The 27,744-nt window shown below is 41.0% G+C and overlaps 1 protein-coding gene across 1 annotated transcript; it reads right to left on the minus strand.

Moving 5' to 3' along the window:
- Positions 1 to 27,120, minus strand: jmy (junction mediating and regulatory protein, p53 cofactor). The gene is made up of 10 exons (XM_040007190.1): positions 25,727 to 27,120; positions 14,646 to 14,819; positions 5,814 to 5,964; positions 5,100 to 5,269; positions 4,410 to 4,575; positions 3,869 to 4,059; positions 3,665 to 3,751; positions 3,268 to 3,354; positions 2,252 to 2,765; positions 1 to 1,990 (listed from the first exon to the last, which is right to left on the minus strand). The coding sequence occupies exons 1-10, from the start codon at positions 26,594 to 26,596 to the stop codon at positions 1,680 to 1,682; spliced, it is 2,721 nt and encodes a 906-aa protein (XP_039863124.1). The 5' UTR covers positions 26,597 to 27,120; the 3' UTR covers positions 1 to 1,679.
- Positions 27,121 to 27,744: the final 624 nt, after the last annotated feature.

The raw sequence follows: 27,744 nt of genomic DNA on the forward strand, positions 1-27,744 counted from the left end.
TTTTTTAACAATTTGCAGCAATGGACCACCCAGAATCTACATGTTGGTGACATAAATGAGAACAAAGTTATTGCTGATATGAACGTCTTTTTTCAGTGTTGAACTTTATGATCCCAGTGCTGTCTGTACAGGTCAGAGGATGACTTTTAAATGCATGGAGTTGGTTTGGTATGCTTGAAAAAAGGCATACCGAACATATTTGTATGGCTTATTAGTCCCAGGAGTTCACATATCTGAATTTCTTCTAACTTAACCTGGAAACGTGTAACGACAGATTCCTTTTTCTGAGTTTTATTCTCGTAAATTTGTACTTTTTTTTTTTCCTCGTACATTTGACACTTTTTTCTAAAAAAATGTACCACATGTTTGTGTACATATATGAACCACCGTGATCCTAATACGCTTTTTAAGTTCAGGCATTTTTGAGTTGAATTTGTCATTTTATTGAACCTATTTGAGTCTTGTCTTTGTCCTGAATATGAGCAGCCTCACGCAGCATGCAGGAGTGAAACAGAGTCATGAGCACATTTACAGTTATAGTAAATTTGACAGACAGATGGTTTGGGGTTGGCCTTACTCTGGTCCTGCCTGAGACCATTATCCCAAGAGAGCTGTCCCAAACTCCAAGATGCCACGCAGACTTCATCGAGTTCTAACAGAAGAGTTCGCCTTTGTCTCAAAACATATAGATTCTCCTTCAGCTGTTTTAGAGTGAAAACCTACACTTGCTGGATTACTTGCTTCCTCGTCCGCTCTGCATGTTTTTGACCCACTCGTTTACACTGCCCTCAGGAGACTGCAATGGTTGAACTGGTGGTTAGATTTGCACATTATCAGCATTATCAGCACATTCTTGCATTAGTAGCATCACATCGAGTAAATCTGGCCCCAGGTCTGTTATTCTCACACATATTTAGAGCTGAAAAGCAGCAAATCTACAAGTTTGCGTTTGTCTTTGATGACCAGCTGAGCTGTCTCATCCTGTGTGAGGTGCAGGTAAACAGAGATTTTACACATTTGCAAGATGACTGGATTATTTTCTAACAGCCCTCAGAGTATTTGGGGGCACTTTGTACTGCAATCAGGTGCTTTCACAGTTCTAAAGCCCTAAAACAGATGCTGGACGTTCAAATTGATTCCGATAAACTGCGTGGGTGATTACACAAAACCTCATCTCAAAGTCAAAGTTTGGCGATTTTGTAAATATGAATGTTAATACCACTCTCGTATGTACTCAGTCCAACTATTCCTTTAAAAAGATGTACAGTACAAATGCTTGTTGTGTAGTAAAATGTAAACGCTCAGACTGAAGGTTTACCATCACTGTGAGCAAAATTCGTGTCCTCAAACAAACCCGTCACAGCAAGCTACAGTACGACTCAGACGTGATGAGAGGTCAGAGGTTGTATCCTCGCCCAGAGAGCCACAGCAATGACATTAAAAAAAAAAAAAGATTAGTGGTCCATCTTTACAAACAGCGTACATGAGTAAGAAAAAAATCCTCTAATATATATTAAAAAAAGAAAAATCGAGGGTTTTTGTTCAAATTGCACCAAGAAATCTCCAGGTGACTTAACCCTGGCTTGCCTGCTTAACTTGGTTTCACTTTGTTTAAACTCTTTGTGTTAAAAAAAACAAAAAGGTGGGGGGGGGTTAAAAGATTCCTTTGATGAACCGCATTAGTTTTCCCAGTCAGTGCAGGGAAGACCTTCATCCTCTGACTCTGACTCAGGAGAGGCCTCCTTGATTCTCCTCAGAGCCTCGTGAATGCTGCGGGTCAGAGCGTCGGCCGAGTGGGGGAAGCTTTTGGGATGACGCTGCTGCTCTGGTCTGGTCCGTACCTTCCTAAGCCGGACGCCCTGTCGGATCTGAGCCAGGATATTGTTGCTGTCGTCATCCGGATCCGGGCCCAAGACCCGCAGCTCAGCCTTCCTCAGGTGGAAACTGCCCCGCTTGAGTGAGGCCAGCACCTCATCCATGGGAGAGCTCGCTGAGAACACAGGGCAGAGACAATTAGCCTCACAGTGTTTAGGCTTGGTTCACCGTTTAGCACACAGCCAAACAACCTACTGCTGACACACAATTTAGCTCCAACCTCTGTTTAAATACACCATTTCCTGTGACTGATAAAATGCTTAAATTACTTCATTTAAAAGTAGGTACCGAATGAGTGTTATGTGCCTTACATTAAACATTTGTAGTATTAACCAACCATGAAGGTCTCTACTGCAATGAAAAGTTCCCTGCCCACCTCTCCTCCACTGCGACGAGTCCAGAGAAGCCGTCTTCCGCAGCTTTTTCCTCGCCGTTAACAGCTGGCTGCTGTCAAAGAATCGAGGGGAAAATGGAGCCAGAGGGAGCGAGGTGGAGTCAGACTCGCCTTTCTGGTGTTGAAGCGTGACGGCTGTGAGGTTCTTCTGCTGGTCGTCCTCTGAGGTGGGAAGTGGTGGAGGAGGCGGAGGAGGAGGCGGTGGAGGCGGGGGAGGGGGACCCAGTGAAAAGTTTGACGGCGTGGCTGAGAGTGGGGGCAGCGATAGGAAGGGAGGCGAGGGATCGAGGCCTTGGAGGTCGACCGCAGGTAAAGAGACGCTGTCGCAGCCGTACGCGTCTGGCGGGAGAGGAGCAGAGAGTTCTGGGAGATCTGAGATGCAGTCGGTCTGAACGCCGGCAGCCTGGGTGCTGGGCTGCTGCCCAGCACGCCTCCGACTGTGAGTCTGACTCAGGCGCAGGCGGCTTGACTTTAGAGTCACCTGGCCTGGATACCTCTGTGTGGGGAAGCAGCAAGAAAGAAAGTAAAGCTGAAGGACTGAGTGTAGTTTAAGCAACATTACACACATGATTTTGCTTTAACCTCCTAGGACCTGGCGTACACATATGTACTACATTTTGCTCTACAAGTGCCTGATATCCACTTACGAGGACATTATACTGCCACTGTTTTATTGAAATTTTAAACAAATATCCTCATATGCGGCTCTCACTTTTCTTAGAAACAAAAATCAGGTTCTTTGTTTTTACATTCATCGGGTCCCAATCAGGCCAAATATCAAAGAGAAATTAAAAATGCATGCTGTGGAAGAGTTCGGGTCTTAGGAGGTTAATGTATCAAGACTATGTAGATGTCACTACAAGAACATAAAACACTGTGGACAAACACAAAATCATCTTTTAACTAAAAAAACAAAAAGTTACTAATCATTGGTGTTTGAGGAGGATTCAGTGAAGGTTCCTCCTCAGATGACGTGTGTGTTTATGTTAAGTCCTCACCTGCTTGAGGCTGCGAAGCCTGTCAAGTGTCCTCTGCCTCTCCTGACTCACTCTGGCGTTTCGCTTAGCTTCATCATCTTCATCTCCCTTTTCACAGAAACAGCAAATGAGATGAATGTGTTGTAGCAGGGTGAGGAACAATTGCTGCTTTCACTGCTTTGGTATCGATATTTGAAATTTGTCTCGCAGCAAGCTCTAAATCAAAAAAGTTCGATCATTGCTACAGAATATTTGCCATGTCTGTGAGCATCAAAGTGGACTCCCTGTTTTCTTTCTGGTGCTATAAAAATAAAACTGCATTGAATTAACTGGTAATATCATCTCTTCATTTACTGATAGAGTAGAACAGTGAATATATAAATCCTATCCCTTGCAGCCACAGATAGAAGTTTCTTACCTGCTGCAGCTCCTGCAGGGATTTGCTGTCAGTATGGCTACCTTGGCGCTGTTGTATCTTCTGCTTGTGATTGATGATACAGATTTCCTATTTGAGGAAGAACAAAACACAAACATAATGTTATTATAGACAGACCTGTCAAACTGATCCTTAACCCACAGGAGATAAAGCACACGACCGTATCTTTAGCCATCGGTAATTCACCTTCTTATTTTTGAGGTAGACTTTCTTGGCAGTGATGCGGCCCCTGCGGGCCTCGAGCTGCCGGGTCCTCTGCTGCAGGGTGCAGAGTTCTTCTTCTCTGAGGGGTGACGGTGGGGTCGTGGGGTCTTCTACACCCTTCATGGCATCAGGACTCTCAAAGGTATCGTAGTACACCACCTCATCCTGTCGCTCTGGCAGAAAATCAGAAGACATTGAAGATTCAAATGCTGCTTGCCCAGCTTATACAGCTCGTAACAATGGCTCGAGGATTTGATCTCTGACTGACTATGAGTAGAAGAAAAAGTGGTACTGAGTGATAAAGTCAAAGCAGGACAGCTGTGGTGCCACGGGATAAGCAAAGGACTTAACTGGGAGGATGAGGTTGGAAACCAATGAGAAGCCAAAACATTTTGTTTTATACTTGAAAACCACATTTTTCAGCATATGTAAGCATCAGTCATGAGTCTGACACACTGAGCTATAACAGAAAAAGAGAAAGAAAAATAACAACCTGAACCAAACCATCTAAAGAGATGCTCACCTGTCATCTGCCTGCGCAGACTCTGCAGCTGGGCAGTGAGCAGCAGCTCCTCGCAGCGCAGCACCTCGGCCTGAATGTCATACAGCTGCAGCTGTAACTCATAGTACAGCGCCTCCAGCTGGTCCAGGCAAAGCATGGCATCCTCCCCACCCTGTAGACTCTGCATCTAGAACAACAACCACAGAGACTATTTCAAAGGCCAAAGGGCACCGTCCACAGGATTTTCCAAAAGCTCTACCTGAGTGACTGTGCATTTATATTTCACATTAACAGATCCAGTGGAAGCTGAGCCAGTGTTTGTGTCTTCTCTAAGTGCTATGCTACAACACACAGACCAGGTACATTTTTAGTTTTAGTGTATTTTCAAATGCACAGCAAACATTTGACCTGACAGTCATTCCCAGTGAGTCATTTCCACTCCTGCAGACCAGGAAGTTGTTCCCTCCATTACAGGATGCCACAGCCATGAGCTCATTTTTCCATCACGGCTATTATCTCGAGTTCTTCTCTTCTGTTAACTTCACTATATCCATGTCCTCTTATTGTGGCTTCTTAAAAACAAACCTGACGGAGCACCACCTTTTCAGAACACACCCAGATACACTTCAGAATTTTGACACCGATCTTGGTCCACATGTGTGATTCGTTTTTGTTTGTTTTTTTCAGCAGCATCAGCATGTTATGTTTTACCTCCTCCTTCAAGCCATGTTTCCTCTGTTCCAGGCAGATCTCTTTGGCCCTCATGAGCTGCAGAGTTTCTTTGGAAACGGCAAACTGCAGCCGCTCCATGCGTTCAACCGCTGCTGTCCACGCTGACTTTCCAAACTTTCTCTGGTCAGCTCGCATCCTCTCGTATAGAGCTAAAACGCATACAGTAAAGAAGTAAGTGAAAAGGGCTAGAGCTGCAGAGATTAGTCAGCTAGTTATCTGGCAAATGATTAGACATTTAAACAGCAGATTAATGACCATAATTGTGGTTAATAGTTTTGAATCATTTGGAGCAAAAAGAACATGTGAGAAAATGGTTTGGCCTAAACGCTATAGTTTATTTCTGGTATAAAAAGAGGAGCGTTAAATGCCTAAAATGGACAAACCAGCAGTGCTTTGACTTGAAATCCGAAGTAAATAAAGCCCATTTGAGGAAAAACACATTTTTATTCCAATTCATAGCAGAGAAGGTTTGAGGATTAAAATGTGTCACAAGTCAGGGTGGAGTGTATGTTAATAACTTTGGTATGCCAGTGGTTGGAGATGAGAACAGAGCCAGAATGTTTTATTCTCACATGATCTCTAAGCGCTCTCTTATGAAGTAAACATACTTTTATAAAGGTTCAAAGGTCACCACAAAAACAACGCCACACATTGTTTTCTGAAGAGAGAAACTAGCCTCCTGTGTGTGTTTACCTTTCTGAGACCGAGTTGTGGTTTCAAAGAACTTGACAGTCAGGTCTTGAATGGAAAGCACTGCGGCGTGAGCCTTCTTCTGCCACTCCTCGTCCTCTTTTCTCAGGCTCTCCACACGACGAGGGCCGAGTCGCTCAGTCTCCAGAGAAATCTGGCAGAAGTTAAGGCAGCTTGTTAGAACAGCTTAAATGTACAGTAATTAGATCAGGTATCATCGGTGAGGTAACAAGAGTTTTTATAGGAAGATTTTGCAACACATGTTGGTATTTATGCCTTGGTCTTACTGTTCTTTAATAATGTTTTTTAGTCTATCTTTGTTTACATTTTGGCAAACAGGCTCCAATTAAATGATGCCAAACTAGCAGCTGTTGGTTCCTGTTTATGTATACTGGATTACTTTGAAACTGTAGAAAACTAAAAAATATGTTTAAAGCACATTTCAGAGTTAGATGGAGATTCCCAAGCAGTTTTATGACCATCGTAGACTGTATATAAAAGATGGACGCAGCTTCCTGGTCTGAAACTTAAAGCAGACGAGGAAGCTCCTATTAGGCCACAGTTTTTTTTTTTTCCTGATGAGTTTATGGACTTGATAATTGAATTTCAAGCAAGAAGCAACATTCTTGTGCCAAAAACTTCAGCTCTAACCGCGATTTGAGCCAATCCCTCTAGACTCACACGTCACAAAACCCAACTTCAGAGCATTAGAAGGCATGTTCACACACACACACACACACACACACACACACACACACACACACACACACACACACACACACACACACGTTTATGTATATATAAATATAAAAGAGATCAATTTTTCCAATCCCAGCTGGGCTAACTTGGCCCAAAGAGAAATCCATTGCCTTAACTGCCTCTTTGAGCCCCCTTTTGTTTGAAGAATACTGGCATGCACCTGTTCTGATCATTGTATGCCCCGCCTTCCTTTCGCCAAATCCCACTTCACGTCTGCCAGTTTGAAAACCACCACAAAAGACCATCTATAGCATTCTGAAATACCAGGAAGTCACAGCAGATGGTGATAACAAAAAGGAAATGGCTTAGGCGCGTCTGTGCACGCTTATACAGTGACACTGACCCAGTATACTTGTGAACAATAAATAAAACGATACATGCACAGAGGTCTTTTTTTTTCCTCCTGCCATGTGAAAAAAAGAGTAAGAAAAAGAAAAGCAGTGTCACGTGGAGTTGTGTTCTGGGTGTTGAGGGAGAAATACAAGCCCCTCTAAGAGGAGAGGGCAGGGAACAAAATGTACACACAATATAAGCTAAACTCCTTGCGAGGGCCTCCTGTGCATGCAGTCGTATTTCAATATCTTGATGCAAAACAGATGTGCGTAGGTGCTCAAAAATAAACAAGACTATAATAATCCCAATCAAAGCCCAAAGGCTTTGATTTATGTTAACCAGCATACTCTGTGCTTTTATTCTTGTGCAAGTGAGGCACAAGAACAGGGAGTGGTTCGGGGGTGAAACCGGGAGCAAGCGTGGGAGGAGAGTCTACATCAAAAGAAAAGAAAAAGTCTGGCAGGAACAAATCTTAGAAAGTATATTATTTATTCACCTAAAAATTACAACAACATGAGGAAACAAGAGCAAGGTTGCCTTTTAGCAGGTCGATCCCACCTGGTGAGGATGGACAGACATTCACCAGCCTCCTTTCCTTTACCTCTTTGCATGCCATCACTGACTTTGTCCCTGCTGACCTTGGCAGCAAATCAAACTGAAGAAAACATCTCTGCATAAAGTTGGCTCTTGATCATCAGTCTGTTAGACTGGTTTTATGCAAAGCTGAAACGCATCCAGACAACTGACAAAATGCATCACCTGCTCTACGAGTAAAGCAGGCCAAAGCCCGTTGAAATGTAACACAAACACTAGCATTTGGGGAATTTCCTGAAATGTGCATTGTTTGAATATACTTGGTGTCTGATCAAAGTCTCAGTAAGTTATGGAAATAAAAGAAGTGCGGTGCAAACAAGTGATGATTCACACCTGTAAAGTTGCTCGGAAAAGGTGACACATTCCTATGACTAATATACATTTGGACTGTGAGCCAAATGTAGCAAAGGAGTTTTACATTTTAATTACATGTCAGCTTTGAAATGCTTTCTGCATGTTTGGCTGTCTGAAAAACAGGCCAAGTAGCCACACAAATAAAATTAGCATCCTTTTTCCCCCAGCCTGCTCCCTTCTAGCATTTTATCACTCACTTCCTGCATACAGTTTAAAAATACAAAAAAAACAATGGTGGTGGGGGTTGGGGGGGCTGACTGAGTTACGTCTGTTAACACCTCTGGTCATGGTGTCATACAGTGATATGTCAGCCCTACTTAAAACAGAGGTGTGACGCCATTTCCCACGCTGAAGTGCTGGGATTACAGGACGGATGCTGTCATGGTAGCCCTTATCTCATTTGATTAAAATAGCATGACTGTGGTAGATACGAGGCAGTCTTCATCAAACAATTATTTATAATTATTTGAAAAACCTGCAGTTCCTCCAAAGAACCAATTTTTTTTTTTGTGATTAATATTTTATTGTACTTTTAGAACACTACAGTCCACTGCGGAGACAGATTACATCACATAAAAAAAAACACCATCAGCATAGCAGCAGAACAGTAGAGAATACCAAACCAAAATGAGGGGGGGCAAACAAAGCAAGAGATAAACAAAAGCATGGAAAGAAAAACAAAACAAAACAAACAAAAAAAACAACAAAAACAAAACACAAAAGAAACAAAAACAGCCAGCCTTTGACTATGTGGGTCTTACTGCATGCCACACTCTGACATCCCTGAGAGTGCTTCATCAGAATTCCAATGACTATCCCACTCTAAGGTCTAGTCTGGTCGTTTTATTCTGGACAGATATGGATCCCACTTCAGATGAAAACTCTCCACTTTATTCAGGAGCCTGTATGAGAGTTGTTCTAGTGCAGCGAGTCTCCCTAGTTGAATATGCCATACAGAGACAGGTGGGGTGGAGGGGGCCTTCCACTGGGAGATAATGAGTTTACGCCCCAGCATCAATGCAGTCTGTACCCATTCAGCAGCCTTAGGTGGAGCATAGTTAAGGAGTGATGGGTCTCCCAAAACAAATAGTCTTGGTGAAAAAGGAATATCCCATCGTATGGTCAAAGAACCTATTTTAAATCGTATCGTGAGGCATTTTGTTACTAGCATCCTGTCGCAAAAACACAGGAGTGAATGTATTAAAAAAAAAATAAAAAAAAAAAAAAGACAACACAGTTAACCAGGGATAAATAATAATTTTTTGGACCAGGAGGGTGATTCTCAATCAGATATTAGCTGAAAACTTGACATGTGCAGCGTGTCTTTCACATCTACAGGAAATGAACAGTATCTGAAAGTCACGTCCTGCAAAGAACTGACACAGGCCTGGGACGTGCATCTGACCTAACAGTTGATCAAGCAACTGTTTCCCGAAGCCTTATCAGAGATACTCTCAGTGGGAGGGTGGCCGCCAGGAATCAATCTTAAGGATGGGAAACAGGCCAAACTGCACAAGAACTGGATTGAAAATCAGTGCCAACATGTTTTATGAATTACTGGATCAAAATTTTACATCTTTAGTCATCAGTATGTATTGAGGAGGTAAAAACAGAAGTACAACAGTGAGTGTCTACAGTCATCTGTAAAACATGGTGGTGTCTTGGTCATGGTTTGGAGCTGCTGAGAAGGAAGTCCTTCAATATATGATTTATTTAATTGACTTTGAACTTAAACATTTAGACCACAAAGAAAAAATGAGGACTTCTATAACTAGTAAAAAAACAATTAGATTAATTGCTTAATCAGCTAATTTATGTGCATAGAAATGTTTTCTCTTAGCCCCTTTCCACTATTACCTACTCGGCTTGGCTCGGCTCAGTGTACAGGGTTTTCCATTAGATGGTATCAACAGACAGGCTTCCACACATTGGCCAGTCACTGACTTCACTCCATGAGTCATGAGAGCGACTATGTCACAAAACCCGCCATTTTTGAAAATGGCTACACAAAAAAAAATCCAACAACAACGCGGTCCCCAAGTTTGACGAAAAGCTGTACACCGAGCAGCAGGTATACCATCGCGTCGACGTCCTCCATTGTAGGGTTGTGTGTGTCGCATGCAAATGGCATCACAGGACTTTCAAGAGCATTGGTGTAATGACCCCAGGCACATTAGGTGACATTCATATGTAATGAAAGCCACCAAAACCGAGCCAAGTTGAGTCCCTTCGAGTCGAGTTGAGTAGGTACTAGTGGAAAATGGCTTTTTGAGTCACAGGAAATTAAAACAAAGCTGCCTCGGTGACACACTGAAGTAATGACAAAAGAAGTCGAGGAAATAAATGTTTTTCAGTGATGCAGGGCGGTGGAGAGGTGGAGCATAGATAAAAGAGCAGAAGAACTTAGCAGAGGTGAATCTAGTGTAGCATGTTGACAACTGTTGCCATGTTAGAATGAATACAATGTGAAACTGTAACTGGAGCTCACCATGGCACAAAACCATCTCTGCCATGCCACAGTGAAACCACATTTTTAATTCATGGCTGCCCTCTGACCTCCTGAGCAACAGGACACCCACGCTGGACTGCTCCGACATGCTACGGACAATGCACCGTTCACCAAAATGCCTGATGAGAGAACATTCATTCAATTTTCCATCAGCTCTTCGCTGTTTCTGGTAAGCTCAGATGTCTCCAGTTGAGAGCGTGAAACCCTTTAGCTGAAAATTCACAGCTGAGCAGTAACAATGGTCAAATTAATGATTAAACACATATATTCATACATCTCAGCTCCTAGTTTGTCAGCAATATTCACTGCTTTCTGACAGTTTACAGGCTAAACCATTTTAAAGTTAATTTAGGAAAAATAATGATCTCCAAGAAGATTAACCTAACTTTTAAGTACCAAAAAATATATCATGCGAGTATTAAATATTTTTTTTCCCAATTCTCTCTAATGTGTAATACCTCTACCTGACAAGATTACACCTTACTTAGATTACTTTCAGACAGTCATTTCCTCTTATGTGATTCCATCTGATTATGTTAGCTTCGTATATGAATGGCAGTCTGGTCACTTTTCAGTAAAGGTCAAACATGCATCACTTTAAACTTTCAATACATCCTGAGTCTGAATGCACGTAGTCACTTTAACAGCATGCACAGAGCTCTCCTCTATCTGAAGTAGATTAGCTCACAAGGGGATGATTTTTTTTTTTTTTAGAGAAATCATCATCATGTCAGGGGCAAAAAAGAAAGGAAAAGAAACTGTTAGACTGTTTATTAAATATCCGGCTACTTCAACATTTCAGCATCAACAGTGATCTACAGTATAAACAGAGTGAAAAAGATGGTTTGCTTGCTTTTAGTTGCCACATCCACTCACAGGCCTCTATTCTATCTATCACAGATTTAAGACGTTATCAAGTAAAGCTTTACAATTTCAATAAGGAGAACAGAGTCTGGCTAATGAAACTCTTTCTGTTCTTTGGAATCTCATGTACAGAACATTATATACTGCAAGTATGGTTACATTACTGTTGCAGGAACGCTTACATGAAGCCATAAAAGTGACATATGTCTGAATAACAGGACGCCACCATTTAACAGACTGATGAAACCAGCATTGTTGTTTATTTAAAAGGGCTCCGCTGTAACATTGCAGCGTGTAGGCCCTTGAAGCACTTTGGTCTTTTCACAATAACCTCATACATGCCATGTGTATTACTGCATTCACACTTGCAGATGAGGTCAGAACAGGTTGTAATACTAGCACCCGTCTGCCTTTTTCCTCCTCACCTTTACGACAACAAGCAGGATGCAAACTGCATATAAGTGACATTCTCCTATGTGCTGATTCCCTCTTACACCTCTTCCCCTTTCTTCACAAAGGAGAGAATCTCCACAAACCCCTGACTCATCAGTTTGAAAAAAAGCCCGCTTCCTTTAGTCTGTGTCAAGGTATCATTTGCATACAGCTTTGTTTTCAGCCGTTGGATCGCCCTGAAGGGAGCAGGTGGTACAGCTGGAAAAACTTGGGCACATGAAGCACATGGAGAAAATAAAAAAGGTTTGAGGTAAAAGTTGAAATAGTTGCATTCATTAGACACTACGTTAAAGTTCAGGTTTAACATCATACCACACACAGACTACCAAACAAATGCTGAAGGATTTGTTTTCAGCAATGTAGCAGATCTATAAAACCTGAGGAATTAAAAGAAAGTAACAGAAAGTCTGACTCTCAGACTCTCGCTGATTGTAAAACACCTGAAAAATCTTGGGGTAAAAAAAAAGAAAAAAAAAAGAACAAGAACAAGAACAAGAACAAGAACAAGAAGAAAGAAATGTAATCTTAGGAAAACATTTTGATGTTTACCTGTTTTTATTTATCTATTTTATTCACAATCACAAATTCTCTATTTCGTATTTCAACAGTTAAAGCAATATTATAAACATTACTATGTAGTATATAAAAATGCTGTCATGGGCTAAGCTTGCCACATGCTGGACTACATTTCCCATAATGCAATTCATAAGCTCTTTAATTCAACAAAACGCCATGCTTTTATAGCCCCACCTACCCACCCGCAGCACAACAGTTTGTATTGCAGCATTGTAGTAATCTACACAAAAATGTACAAAATGTCAGTGAAGGCTTCACACTTTGCACAGTTCATCAGAAACACATTGCTTATTTCTACTGATTTTTTTTTTCCACAGCATAAACAAGACTGCTAATCTTAAAACATAAGACTGCCAACACAGCTTAAAGGATTAGTTAATCTGCATTAATGGGTTACACAATTTATAAGCAAAAAATATTCACTGGTCATGGCCGGTTGTGTCAAATGTAAAATATTCACAATTTTTACTATTTTCTACCTTTTTTTCCTTGGTGCTTTGCACTCTCTTGCTCAAAAGAAAGATACAAAAAATATAAATAACTAATTGGCTATAGCAAAATACCAGAAGCTTTGAAAGATAAAATACTTCTCTTAAATTTGAAAAAAGAAATCTGTAGATTTACTGATTCAGAAATATTTTTCTTATTGTCAATAAATAAAAAAGACCAACAATCAATGACGTGTTAGCCCTCCTCTAAAAACAGGTTGTGAAAAGAAAGATTTTTAGTAACACTAACTTTACACTTTATTTACAGGAAACTATTTTAGGTTATAGATAAATCCATAAAGCCTTTGGTAGCTGGACATTTATAACAACAAACCACAGTTTATATTTGACTCAGTTCCACTAAGTGCAACACTGATGTGTTTTTAATATATCTGACAACAGTGGAGCTTTGCGTACAGCGAGTAGAAAAATGTACTAACACTTAAAATTTAGATTTCTTTTTTCCTTTTTTTCCTAACTATTGCAAATATTTAGACTTCTCCTTAAAAAAAAAGTGCAAAGGGGAAAACAGTGAAATATCTCACTTAACATCAGCATCCGCCCAAGAACCATCATAACACACACTCAGAAATCACACCCAAGACACACACACACACACACACACACACACACACACACACACACACACACACAGGCACTTGTGTTGTTAGTGACAAGATGCCGAATAAGCATGCTGTGAAAGGCATGTTGACAATGTAAAATACTCACAGCCCAACTGTGGGTGAAAGACTGAGACAGTCTATGAAAGAGAGAACAAAAGACAGGTAGAGAGATAGTAATAGGGACTGTATGGGAGATTATTTCTATTGTCCATTAAATTAATGTCCATGAAACGTGCCTAACATGCGTTGTGCTTATCAGTGTAGACTGACTCTGTTTAGAAATGAATGGCAATTATTTACAAACATTCACCAATCTGTCTGACAGTGTTTGCAATCAGTCTGAGCTAGACCACAACTATATGGATACAGGATGACTCCCAAGAGACAACCCAGGCAGTCGCCTTGTGATCAAAAGTCAGGGATGCTGCATGACCAGTCTGTGGGCAATCAGGTGATCACCCTGACCACTTGCAATTTGTGGCTGAATGTAAAGAAATTCAGTGCAATCACAGCAACCTGACCTAGTTGCAAGACAGTTGTTGTCCTATTTTTACTCTAGCTAACTTCTAGTCTGATTGTCTTGGTTGAAAATATGAACTATCATATTAGTGAGAAATCAGCTGACTTATCCAATTTTCTATTGAATTTCAATGTTATGTATATCACTTCTTATCCGCTGAGCTTTTGGACAAGTGTACGAGAAGCAGCTAGAACTCTGACCTACTGACTGGGCAGGCATGTGCCTCCTCCTCTCCATGAAGTCTGTGAGACAGTAGGGATTAGTCTGTGGATTTACTTCCCTTTCCAAGCCTAATGAAGAAAAGCAACAAAGACAGAGCAGAGAAAGAGAGTGGGAAACAGAAGGCTGTGCTGAGGCTGCAGAATTACTGAGTGGTTTAGTGACTGCTGCAATAATACTTATGCTGGTTAAGCTGCTCTGCGCTGGGGGAAAGCCTCTCTGCTGATCCTCTGACCTCCACAGCCCCTAGTAGCAAATGCATAGCGCAGAGCGGCTACTACCCAACCATCAATACCACTGCACCCAGCCTAAACACCTAACACTGCTGGTCAATGCACTTGGCTTAGAAGTGTAGGCTCACCATGCAGCGGTTCAGGGATCGTTTTCCAGCACTAATCAAACCATAGCAACAGCACTTTAACTGCTAACATGCACCACTGTAGAGCACACCGACCAGTTAGTCGGCAATGGCTAGTGCTAAACCTACTTAAATCAAGCCCCTCAAACAGATGGTATTTGTATCAGTGTGCCTGTGTGTATTACCTTAATCTGCTGTCGGCGCAACATTGCCAGTTCCCTCATGTCCCTGAAGGGCTGAAGCAGGTAGTGATAGAGCTGAGTTGTGGCTTCCAGCAGCTCTCCATACGCTTCGTCCTCCTCCGGGTACACCTGCAGCAGCTCCACCATGCTGTCCATCGCTTTGTGTTTATCCAGCACCTGGAGATAAAATGTGCATTGAACAGTATAGTCAGACAAACAGTCCACACAGTGAAAAACACTGCACTGGAGTAAAAGGTTGCTGATGCGAGAAATCTCTTTAATAAATTCCACAATAATAACCCAAAAGACTAAACATTTCAGGCTTTACAAAGCCCTAGTGGTTGCCAGTAAAGACCAAAATCTAGACCAAAAGTGCCACAAATAATAGTTTTATAGTTTTTACAGGCTTGTTAACCACTAATTACTGTACTCTGTAGCTTTTAGCTGGGTGTAAATATAGTTAAATCAATAGTTAGTCAATCAGCAACAGATTTAATGATTAAATAGTGACTTAAGTCTTTTTTTTTTTTAAGTAAAATTCTCTAAGTTCACTGGTTTCAGTTAAGGTGAATATTTGCTGGTTTCCTGATAGTAAAGTGAGTCTTTGGGGCCTTTAGCTCTATTACAGATCACCCAAAATACCTGAGAAAGTATCGGGCAGATATATTAATAATGACATTGTTAGTCGTCCCTAATTTTCAGCAAGCATCACTCAAACCTGAGTGCATGGTGTATTTGTATTTGTTAAAGCTCTTAAGCTGTTTATCAGGTGCATGTTAGTGGGTGAAAAGAGCACCAGGACAGTGTATGAAAAATATCACCAGTGGGGTTTTTTTAATGACTGGATATGTGACCTATAAAATCAGCATGTGTATTAAATGGAGCAGGAGAAACCTGGTTATTCACATATCTGTTTACATAGTAGATTTCTGATATTCTGTGTGCACCCATGTGTTGACTTCTCACCATCACAACCACTATCTTATTCACCCACAGAGACAGATCGGAACCAAGGATAAGAAGTTAATTATTCACTGTGTCCTGGTCCCGATTAGTACTACAAGTAACACAGCCATGTTTCTGAAAAGCAGAATGTGTACGTGTCTGCATGTTAGTCTGCTCAATACTTTGTAAAATACACAAAGATACCATGATATCATATAACTAACATACTTGGAAAATATGCCAACACACCTATTTGTCTACTTGTCCTGCAACTGGTGTGTTGAGGACATTGGAAAGTTGTGTGAGCTCAGAAATATGTGCATGTTAGAAAAATGTGAACATTATCATTAAAAGCTTTAAATTGATTGTAATTTAATGCCAATGACATGCATCTTTTCATAATTAGGCATGTCGTTTTGACTCTTTATAGATATTTCGGTCTAAGTACTTTGAGTACTGAATTATTACGCAACTACAGTACTGTGACAAAGTCTCAAATGACCCTAATTTTTGTATATTTTGCTACGAGAATGGGAAATTGATGCAAACATACATGGAAATACACTACAGAAGCAAATGTGAGTTTGTACAAATCTAACAAGCTTGAAAATCAAGATTGCATGACCATCTTTATTCAACATAGACTGAACTCGCTTATGCAAGCCTTCATGTAATGTCTTCAAGTAGTCTTCAAGAAATAGTTCTCTAGGCTTCTTGAAGGACATCCAAATCTCTTCTTTGGACCTTGACTGCCTTTTGTTGTGTTCAGAGCTGTGCAGCCAGTCAGACACTTTCCATATAGTACTGCATGGTTTGATCAAAATATGGCACTTTACAATATTGATAAAAACCTGCTGCCACTGAGTTTCAGTTCTTATGCAGTTTCACTTATCTCAGCCTTTCCTTCTCATTTACCTTAAGAAGGGCTTCTTGACAGTCACAACTGAGACATTTCTGATATTCCGTTTCTGATATTCCGTTCACCAAGTTTCCAGCTAATAGCTCTTTGGGAATCATTGTTTTGGTGCAAAAAAGCGATTCTATACCTATACTGGGAACAAATTCTGTGTTTTTGTGACAGTGTGCTTGTAACAACAGTTTAAAATTGGCTCTTTGCTGGTTATCTGTCATTTGTAGATAAAACAGGCTTTTTTGTCTGAAGGACAAGGACAAATGTAAAGTGGCTTAATAAACCAACACAAAAGAAAAACACTTCTCTGAAGTGGTCAAGTGCAAGGGCTGGACTGGAAAGAAGTGACAAAGCAGACAATGTCCAAGGAAAAACTTTGAAAGACCTTCAAAAAAACCGGTAAAACTTTGCTCCAGAATACTTAACCTTCCTCTTGCATTAGGGTCGGCAGTGACCCGTTTTTAGGTTTTAAATGCATAAAAGTGGATATTAAATTTGTTTATTTCAACAAGACATTAGACTTTGTCAGGAATCTCCATTTAAACAAAACAAAACAAAAAACTGAATTTAACTAAATTATAAAAAGCTCTGGTGAAAATGATGATCTTTGTGTGTTGGGGTTGGTTTCGACCCAGTTATAATATAAGACTATAAAACTAAAAAGTTTTATGATTTCGGTTTTAGTGCTAAAACTGAAATCATAAACACACTCTGAGCTCTCCCACACTGTCAGAGAGAGAGAGAGAGAGTACACATCTCCAGTTTGTAGCATACGAAAATAAGAAGATTTACAATAAGCCAAACTCTTGATCGTATCTTTGCTAAAGATGAGAGGACACAAAAAGCATAGCAATATAATTGACCATCTTTCTGAGGACAATAGATTATCAACCAGAGGACAAAGATACATCTGATGATGTCATCACATGTGCTAGAGCTGCTCTCACTTCTGCTGAAACATACAAATCCAGAAGTGTTGACATATCTCCATCCATCCATCCATCCATCCATCTTCATCCGCTTTATTGGGGGCCGGGTCGCGGGGCAGCAGCCTAAGCAGAGAAGCCCAGACCTCCCTCTCCCCAGCCACCTCCTCCAGCTTATCCGGGGGAACACCAAGGCGTTCCCAGGCCAGCCGAGAGATATAATCTCTCCAGCGTGTCCTGGGTCTGCCCCGGGGCCTCCTCCCGGTGGGACATGCCCGGAACACCAACCCCAGGAGGCGCCCAGGAGGCATCCTTGTCAGATGCCTGAACCACCTCAGCTGGCTCCTTTCGATGTGGAGGAGCAGCGGCTCTACTCTGAGCCCCTCCCGGATGGCCGAACTTCTAACCCTATCTCTAAGGGAGAGGCCAGCCACCCTTCGGAGGAAGCTCATTTCCGCCTCTTGTATCCGCGATCTCGTTCTTTCGGTCACTACCCACAGCTCATGGCCATAGGTGAGGGTAGGGACGTAGATCGACTGGTAAATTGAGAGCTTCGCTTTTACACTCAGCTCCCTCTTCACCACGACGGACCGGTGTAGCGTCCGCATCACTGCAGCCGCCGCACCAATCCGTCTGTCGATCTCCGGCTCCCTTCTCCCATCACTCGCGAACAAGACCCCGAGATACTTGAACTCCTCCACTTGGGGCAGGAACTTGTCCTGACCTGGAGTGGGCACTCCACCCTTTTCCGGCTGAGAACCATGGCCTCAGATTTGGAGGTGCTGATCCTCATTCCCGCTGCTTTACACTCGGCTGCGAACCGTTCCAGTGCGAGCTGGAGGCCTTCACCCGATGAAGCCGACAGAACCACATCATCTGCGAAAAGCAGTTGTTGTTGACAAAAGCAGTTGTTGACATATCTTTTTAGTCCAATAACTCCTGGCTTACATGGTAGGGTAATTGCTGCACATGTCATCAAAGTGACGCCTGGGATTACCTGGTTTGCTGTGACAAGAATAAGTGACATCAAGACACGTTTTGATCCGTTTATGCCATTGTCATTTTTTGAAGGAAAAAAAGTCCATGGCAACATTTGGAATGGCATTGATGAGAATACCTGGAAGCCTATACTGGTGTTCTACTTGCTGGAGTGTACAGATCCAGCAATGAGACCACTGATAGTCTTAGGGACACATCAACAGGCAGAACTATTTTCCAGACTACAATGTCACTTCAGACCTTCGGAATAATATCAAGAGTCCTCAGATTTTACAACATCGATACTAGAGCAACATCTGACAAGCTTGCTCCCATTAGGAACGGATGCAGGTCTTTCCACTGACTGATGTTCAACCCTGAGGTGACAGTAGATGAACATTTTGCCCCTTCCCATGAAAAATGCACTTTCTGGCAATACATGCCCAGTAAGTCAGGTAATACGACATTTTGTGATGTGATGCAAAAACTAGCTATGAATAGAACTGTGGAAGATGCGGAAAAGGAAAACCAGTGAGTGGCATCCCTGAAAAAATTCAAGGAAAACATCTAATCTTTGATACGATAAGTGGACTGCAGGGGTCACAATGTGACAAATTCTTTACCATCTATGATACTGGACAAGAACTATCTGCCACAGATAAAAACAATACAGGTATAAAAGCTACTTTTGGCTGCTCCTTTATTCACCAGGGGTTGCCATAGTAGGTAGCTCCCATGTTTGATTTGGCAGATGTTTATACCAAATGCCCTTTCTGACACAACCCCCAAGAGGTTTGTGTTTCCCTTTGAAACAAAAAAATGGTATAGGTATGATTACAACTAAGAGAGCCATTGAAAAGAAAAAAAAAATCCCTCTATAACATGTAATGTCAGTCATAAATTACACTACTTCATCACTGTAGTCACTAAAATAGTGTTCTCAGTTATGGGTTATTGATTCTGGAGCTGCACAATTACACTGCAAGTTAGAAGAAAAAAAACAAAAAAAACACTGTTGGTTTTAATTTGTTGACTTAAAATTTAAACATCCTAAGAAGCTTTTGCACAGCTGACATTCAGACTTCAAAACACATGGCGGGGGATCCTATTACTATGTGTGCTGGTTCACCGTCAGGGCATACTGGGACACTCGGTGGAACTGGGTCATTATTAACATTAGTAACTGTTTCCCTTCTGTCAGGAATATTTGATGTGAAAAACGTCTATACTGTGGCTTATTCCATGACAACGTTAACCTTTGATTTTTTTTTTTTTTTTTTACTAGAAACTATTGCCAAGTTAATTCTGTTATCTGTAGAAAAGGGCTAATGTTGCGACACTGGAGTCACTTGCTGCACGAAATGTGGGTCTAATTCTGATTCATGATTACAGTCAGGTCCAAACAAAAGCCCTTTCAAAGCGCAAAGAAAAAAATCCTAGTAATCATGTGTAAGTGCAGGCACACTAGTCTGCGTGGTCAGGAATGATGCCATAAAATACATTGTTTAAGTGCAATACAAGACGAATAAATTGGCCTCTACTGTTGCTGATTCATACCATATGTCCAAGCGTCCACAGACACTTCATTGTTCCAGAGAAAATAACCATTAAAACAACTATTGTTCACAGGAAATACAATTCTCCTCCCAGCTCCCAGAAGCCAGCAGCTTCAATTCACACAGCATAATACTTCTCCTTCACGTCTGCCTCAGATAATATTGAAATGTACCACCACACCAATCGTCATCCAAAGTAGTGAATAAAGTGATCTCGCTCTGCAGAAACAGATAGATATGAATAGAGACTCCTATATTAACTGTGGGCTGAGTTTCCACAGCCCTCCACAGTGGGTACTGGAGTAGACACTACACGATTCAGCTCCAACACTGCTCCTACTGTTTACTTTAGCTCTGCGTAGCCCTGGAAACCAGTGCCCAGCCGTACACCCCCTGCAGCCACTGCTAGCCAGGAAAGCCCCTGAGCTAAATGAGCCGACTCTAATTCAGACTGGAGAATTTTAGAATAAATCGCTAAAGCTGGACTTGCACATTTTTCTTTTACAATTCCCATTTTTATAATGCAACAATTTCACTTCCTGCAGTGATGTCATTTTAATGGTCTGATATATTTGTTGGGAACAGCATAAGGCAAAGAGCTGCTGCTCTTGCCCTCCAAAGCCAACTGTATTACTTGTCTTAATTAGTTTTTGGGCAATTACCAATTAATCAATAAGTTAATGAACAGAAAAATACATGGGCTGCTGTTTTAATAACTGATTTTTCATCATTCATCATCACATTACAATCCTAGAATTAGGATTACAATACATTACAATCCTAGTATTGTAATGCTTATTTTTACCACAAGTGACATTATATTGATGATGAACTGAATGTTGTCAGGTGTGGGGTGTGTAGGTGTGTTAAGCTTTTCTTTTTTTTTTTTTAACTGGGACAAGTTAAACAGTATACTGTGCAAGCTTTTTGGCCTGCTGCTGGCCTGTTTGGTGACTGACAGAAAAAAAGAAAAAGCAGGTAAACTGACAGATCTTAAGATTACTTGAGCTAACAGCTGCAACCCTGTTGCTTTCTAGTAGACATGCCTGTAGCATGCAGGGGTAAGTCTAAAGCTTATTTTATGGTACGGCACATGTGTCCTTAATTACCTATAGTGAGCCTACCAAGAGGTGTTGTCAACCTACACAATCATGCTCCTGTGCAGTCCTCCAAAAACCCAACAGCATGTAGCTCAGGTGTCCTTACTGAGAGATATCTATTTCACTTCAGCTCTTTGTGTGTTATAACTTTACTCGTCTCCACAGCTGACTGAAGGGTCAAAAACATCAAAAGCTGAAGCAGCCCACAGACTGATTGTGCCACATACTTTGGGGACTGCTTCCATCTGGCAACAGCCACTCTCTGCAGGTAGACGGGCTGTTCGTAGCTTCCTACAGCCTGCCAACACACCACCAATAGAAAGCCATGTTCACCCCATAAAAAAGGGGAACAACATTTACCCTACTGCATTTACTTTTAAGTTACTGTTACCATGTTTTTTGCAGATACAGTTTTATAATATGAAATATAAATCTACTAATAAATTATGCTACATTCTTGTAGATTATGCTACCAGTATAACGTAATTACACATTTATAATGTAATTAAATGGGACTTTTTTGTGGGGGAAATAAATGGACTGGTATTCATATAACTACTACTCAAGTTGACCACTCAAAGCACTTTCTACTACAAGTCTCACTCACCCTATCACACACATTGATACAACGCTATTATCTATGCCTCTAAGTGCTTTGTCTAACACACGCACGCCACAATAAAAGCATGAACTACTGCTCCTGTGGGGAAAATAAATTATGCTGAAAACTGCACAAATGAACTGGACTATTTGTTTGAACATCAGTCTGATATTGCCTAGTGTGATGTTGAGCATTTAGAATCCCCGCGCACCACATCCAAAAGCTCATCATTTAAGAACAATCCTATTAACTTTAATTTAAACTGTACTCAACTGCTGCGATCATAGTTTTTTGTTTTTTGACAAATTTAAAAGCTAACAATTATTATTTCACATTGTAAGACAACATTACTGTAACCCCTGCTTGGTCCATTTTATTGTGTACCCAGACATCAAGCACACAGCTGAAGGCACCATCCAGGATTTCAGGCATTGCTCTCTTTTAAGTGCCTCTTATTATTACTCTGACTAGTTTACATATCATTTGCTTATGCCTTATTAGTGTTCTGCTCTTACTCTTGTTATTCTATATCAGCCTGACAATAAGAGTATATTGTGTGTATGTTTGCTTGTCTGCTATGGATAAATATGCATGTTTTAAAGCAGTTTGCAAATGAATAAACATAAAACCTATGTTAAGCCTTGCTGTTAAACAGAATGCCTTCCAAGGCGAAATGAGTACATAATAATTACAGGGACATTCCTGGTAATATGCACTACAGTATAGCTGCAGTATACCAGCTCTGTCATCAGGACTTACTCTTGCTGCTGCTACATCTGCTCAGTCTTGCTGAAGCAGTTTCCCTTCTGCCTTTTAATTGAGATGTGAGGCAGGAAGAGAACGCCCTGACTGAGCAGAGACTGGATTTTAAAGCTCATTTGAAACTGAATGCTGTTCAGGAGTCGTCAATCAACAGACCTCAGGCCTAAATCTTTCAGGCAACTTGATTGGTTCTGGCTTTCTCAGCACAAAAGTTTCATGTAGTGATAGATGAAAATAGTAATGCCACCTGTAATCAACAGAGGTAATGTCAACTGGTTAAACACAACCTTTAAGATGCATTTTTAATATCAATAATTTGCATATTGTAACTATTATTTTACTTATTTTTGAGGAGTTGCTCTGACAAAAAAAATTGTCAGAAAAGTACAGCTTCAGCTCTATGTGTTCCCATTTTTAGCTCCAACAAGACAATACCAGTAGGCAAAACAGCAATTGTTGTGAACGTATCAGTTTATGTACAACTAAAAAGATGTGAGTGACACAAAATATAAAATACCCCTATACATAAGTGTGAATGAAGTAAACTGCTCCGTTCAGTAACTGTACAGCAGACTAACAACACAGCTGTGCCTGAGGCAAACATGCAGACACACCATAACAAAAACTGTGGGCGTACACAAAACATGCAGAAGCCATGTTAACCTTCAACATGCAAAGGTCAAGAGGTCGCCCAGCAAAGAAGAGAAACTTGATTATTGTACACATTTAGGCCTGAATTTCAAACCACCCAGAGGAGTAGTTTAACTGTCAAAAAATTTACAATGGTTGTACAGATTTAAACGTCACTGAGAGAACGATTACAAAATGCAAAGATGCTGCTTTTTCATATTTATCACAACAACAATATATGTGATACATATGTTTGCATTTATTCAAATGACAAGCATGTTGATTGCTGGATTCCTTCTTGACTGTTTTCTCAGACTACCCATCGCTATATAGACATTGGCAACTTGGGCTTACAGGACTACACACATGAAACAAGCAACTAATCCCTTTTTCATTACTTTTTATTGTTTTTCTATATTTATTGGTACAAATGAAAAACTTTACATCAGCACTTTTGTCTTTGCCTCACAATATATTATAATCTAAACCTGACTTATAAAACTACTATTTTCAATGTTATAATTAGAGTATCATCTATAAACAACAGTCTAATTTCGATTGCACAATCTACTGATATTTTTGCTTTTATGGAAGAAATTGTCATATTTTTGTCATTTTGGTGACTATATATGGCTACGTGGTTTATTTTGTCAAATATAACAGTTTACAATTCAGGAAATACTAAATTTTTAAGTATCTGAGAGCCCAGAGAAAATTTAAAGGTTTCATCTAGTCATGTTCAAATTGATCAAAACATACTGGAAGTGGGGCAATACACCTTTTTCCAAAATAAACGAGTAAAACCTTTGAAATTATTTGATATATGGAGCTATAATTTCACAGCCTTATATATGTGCAAATTTTAAACCATAACATTTCCAGGCAAATCAGAGGTGCTTGAGCAGAAAATGTTCTGATCTGAGATAGAATGACTCCTATATGATACCTGTGGCTTAGATTTTATAGTAAACACTATAGCGTGATGTTTTACGTCTGCTTTCACTTTAATCTCTCTGCGCTACAATTGTAGTTAACCTCCCATCACCTTTTGTTTGCTTCACATCCTTGTCGTCGCAGAACAACAAAAAAAATGTTAAATTTTAACTATTAACTTGCAATATGTCAGGTCCCCTGGCAATAAGCTGGATTTCGTATGGCATCAGGCCACAGATAAAGAAAAACTGGGAAACTGTCAAAGTACAATTATTAACAGCAGTGACAGGCTATTCAGTGTTTATGCCAAATCAGAAAAAAATGACATAAACTGGCATTTTAAAGGGCTCTACGTAATGCAGTCAAGTCATTTATTTACTATACAGGTCAAAAACCTAAAAATATTGTTTAATCTGATAAAAATTATCATTCTTGGCAAGGATTAAAAAGTAAAATTTTCTGTGTTTCTGTTGCTTGGATAGAGCAACATAATTAGTGGAGTACGGAAGCACATTACTATAAGATTACCACATCTTTATGGTAAAAAACTGTCAACTTTACCTGAGGTAAAATGACATGCCCTCCTTTTCTCCCAATATCATCATGCAATTAAACCAACTACAGCCCTGAAAGTGTTGGAACCAGGTCAGCATACTTAAAGTCAAAGTTCATCATGACTAAACCTGGAAACTTGGGAACAAGTACAATCCAATAAAACAGAGTAAATATTACATCTGTTGTTGACACTATAGTGTTCCAACGTGAGGCTGCAGCTTATGATTTAAGATAGATTATATTTTATTGTTATGTATTAGTAACTGAGGAGTTCTTCCACATGAGTGTGTTGGATAAAATAACAAATAACACTAATTACACATCAAAGGAAGAGTCATCTTTGCTGCTACTAAGAGCTGCCTCATCTTTCACTTAGTTCCATTATCGATTAATCTAACAACTGTTTTCCAGACTAGATTTTAAACACCTGATGAGAGCTGTATGTAATGACTGCTGCTCTTTTTATAAAAACAAGTTCAAACAAAACTCATTCCTGTTTCCTCTGAAGATGTGCCCTGTCACATATGAATCACTAAAGTAATTGAGTATTCCTTGCTCCTTGTTAACCAGCCGTTTACTGGTTTGGTGCATCAGTCAGTTAAAACACTCTGGAGGTTAACATTTTTTTCCTGAGGCTACAATTATGATCATAACTTACACCTTTATAGAGTATCTGGCACTTCACCTTGCTTTGCCACTCACATCAGGCTACAGACATGAAATATAGCAACATAGCTGGGCTAAATATACACCTTCATCTGTCTAGGATTACACTGAAGCAATCTCGACAGCTGTGGTGACACATCATTCCTGTAACTCCACCTCTTTTTGTTCTCCTGTTTTTCTATGTAACTCCCTTCCAATGGTTCAGCCAACTGGAGTGTAATGTCTGGCCAGACCAGATCATATTACTGGCTTGTGAATGTGCAGCAACAGATGGTAGATCACAGGAGGGGAGGGGGACAAAGGAAGAGGAGGGAAGAGAACCAGCAGCCCATGACTTAAAATTATACCAAAATTGCCCCGTTTATCAAAGAAACCCCCTCAAAACTGCCTTTCCATGTAATGTCAGGCTGCCATTAAGAGTGTACTTATCAGATCTCACATCATCAAGTACTAAAAAGCTTGATTCCCTGCTTTTATTTAAAAGCAAGTCAGATTTCATGACAACTGAATAAGTTACTTCACCTCTTGCATGCGTCTTTTGGCCCTCTCCAGAGCATCTTCATAGCCTTTCTGCCTCAGCTCACTCAGACTCTCGTAGTACTCCTCGGTGTCGTCGCTCTCTGAGAAAAGCACCTGTGAGAGGATCTTCCAGCCGCAGGTGTCCAGGGCATGACCCAGGTACACCTGCAACTGATAGCACAGGGCGTCCGTCTCCCGCTGTGACATCCCGGGCGGACCGAAAAGGACAGTCCACACGCCGGACTGCTCCTCTGGGAAAGAGGGCAAACAAGGCTCTAGGTCCGAGTTGACGGCGCATAGTTGGAGGTGGGCTGCTCTCAGTTCCTGGAAGGAGAACAGTCCAGCCCAGCTGAAGTCTTCGCGGTTACTGGCCTCGATGTCACCTGGGTCTGCATCATCCGGAGACAGCGTGACATCCACTGGCTCCAGGATCTCCATATCCGTTATCTTGGGTGTCACAACGTCCCATGTCCCTAAAGTGTGACTTACGCACTCATATGACTTTGAACTACCGGTTTTTAAAGTCTTCCTGTCTGCGTTAGCATTTGTTGTGGGTTTCCCTTTGGGGACAGAGTGCGGTCTAACTTTACCCACTTGGCAGACTCCATCTTTCTTCGCCGTGACGGGACTTTTTGTGTGTTTTTCAGCCACGCAGGCACCGGTGGGAGGAAGCCCAGCGATTGGGCCACAGTCGACGTCCAGTAAAGTGCTCCGTCTCTGCACGGTTCTGTTGTGGCAGGTTATGGCGAACTTTCCCTCGACGTCGTTCCAGGCCACAATGAAAACAAATTTATGTCTCTCTTTTTCGTCGAAGACTTTGGGCCGGACGGACACCCATCCGGACTCTAAGTTATCCTCCATGATGAATGACATCTCATCCAGCCAGTAAAAAAAGACACTTAGATATGCGTTAGCCAGAGGAAAAAAATCTTCCCTGATGTCGAGGCTAAATGCTACTCGTAGCCATCGACAGCAGACCCCACGTTTAAAAAAAACACACAAAGTAAGATTTGGCGGAGCTACAGCGAACAAACCGACGAGCTAGATTAAGAGATGACACAAAGGCTTTCTTGCTTTGTTAACCCGCTGTCTGTTGCGTGTGAGCGGCCGAAAGCGCAGCCAACGTCGTTGTCCCTCCTCCAAATGGTCGGATTTGGGATTCCGACATGAAGAAGTTCAAGCAGCCAAACGCACTCGGACACCGCGGTCTAATCGAAGGAGAGAAGTCGGCTTCATATTGCGGCAGCTAATGTCCGTTGCCATGACACCTGGGCGCTCACCTGCCCGATGCTCGCGCTGTCTGAATGTGCAGCTCTTTGTCCGCTCTCAGACAATGCCGTCGCGCGACGAACATCGGCTCTCGATGTCACGTGTGAGCTTCTGTTTACAAGCAGAAGGTGCGTGCGTGTTTGTCCGGGGAGGGATTTAACTGGTGACCCCCCCTCCCTCCGGTGTTGCATTCCATCTCCACGATGAAAATGGTAAATATGATGTTCCTAGAAAATGTCGATACCGTACTGACATGCAAAACGATCTTTGAGCAAATGGTTAGTTAGTTGACTAATATTTCTTTATCTCTACAAAACTACAAAAATATCTGTTTATCTCCCAATAATATGCATTTTAAAAGACGTTTAATGATGCATAAAATGTACAATATGCTAATGCTGGTTAACTATATCCGCTAGTCTCTCTTTATACCATGCGAACGTGAAATATATCAATTTATCATTAAAAAGCAATGCAAAGTCTAATATTTTATCAGATGCATTAAGCGTGACATGTCTTTCTATCACAAACTTTTATTCTTTTCACAATTCTTTTTATTTTTTGGATATTTTTAAACACAGTGCAGTTGTACATACTACATCCTTAAACTGTTTTGTTCATTACATTAAAGTATTTAACGTTTTTATTACGCTTACACTTTTTCCACATGAACCCTTGAAGGCAACATAACAGTCCGTTTCTTTTAACAGCTTAATAAACCAAACGGCACACAAAAACAGAAAACTGTTCCA

Source organism: Simochromis diagramma, unplaced genomic scaffold (assembly GCF_900408965.1).
Source record: "Simochromis diagramma unplaced genomic scaffold, fSimDia1.1 OVJJ01000682.1, whole genome shotgun sequence".
NCBI lineage: Eukaryota > Metazoa > Chordata > Actinopteri > Cichliformes > Cichlidae > Simochromis > Simochromis diagramma.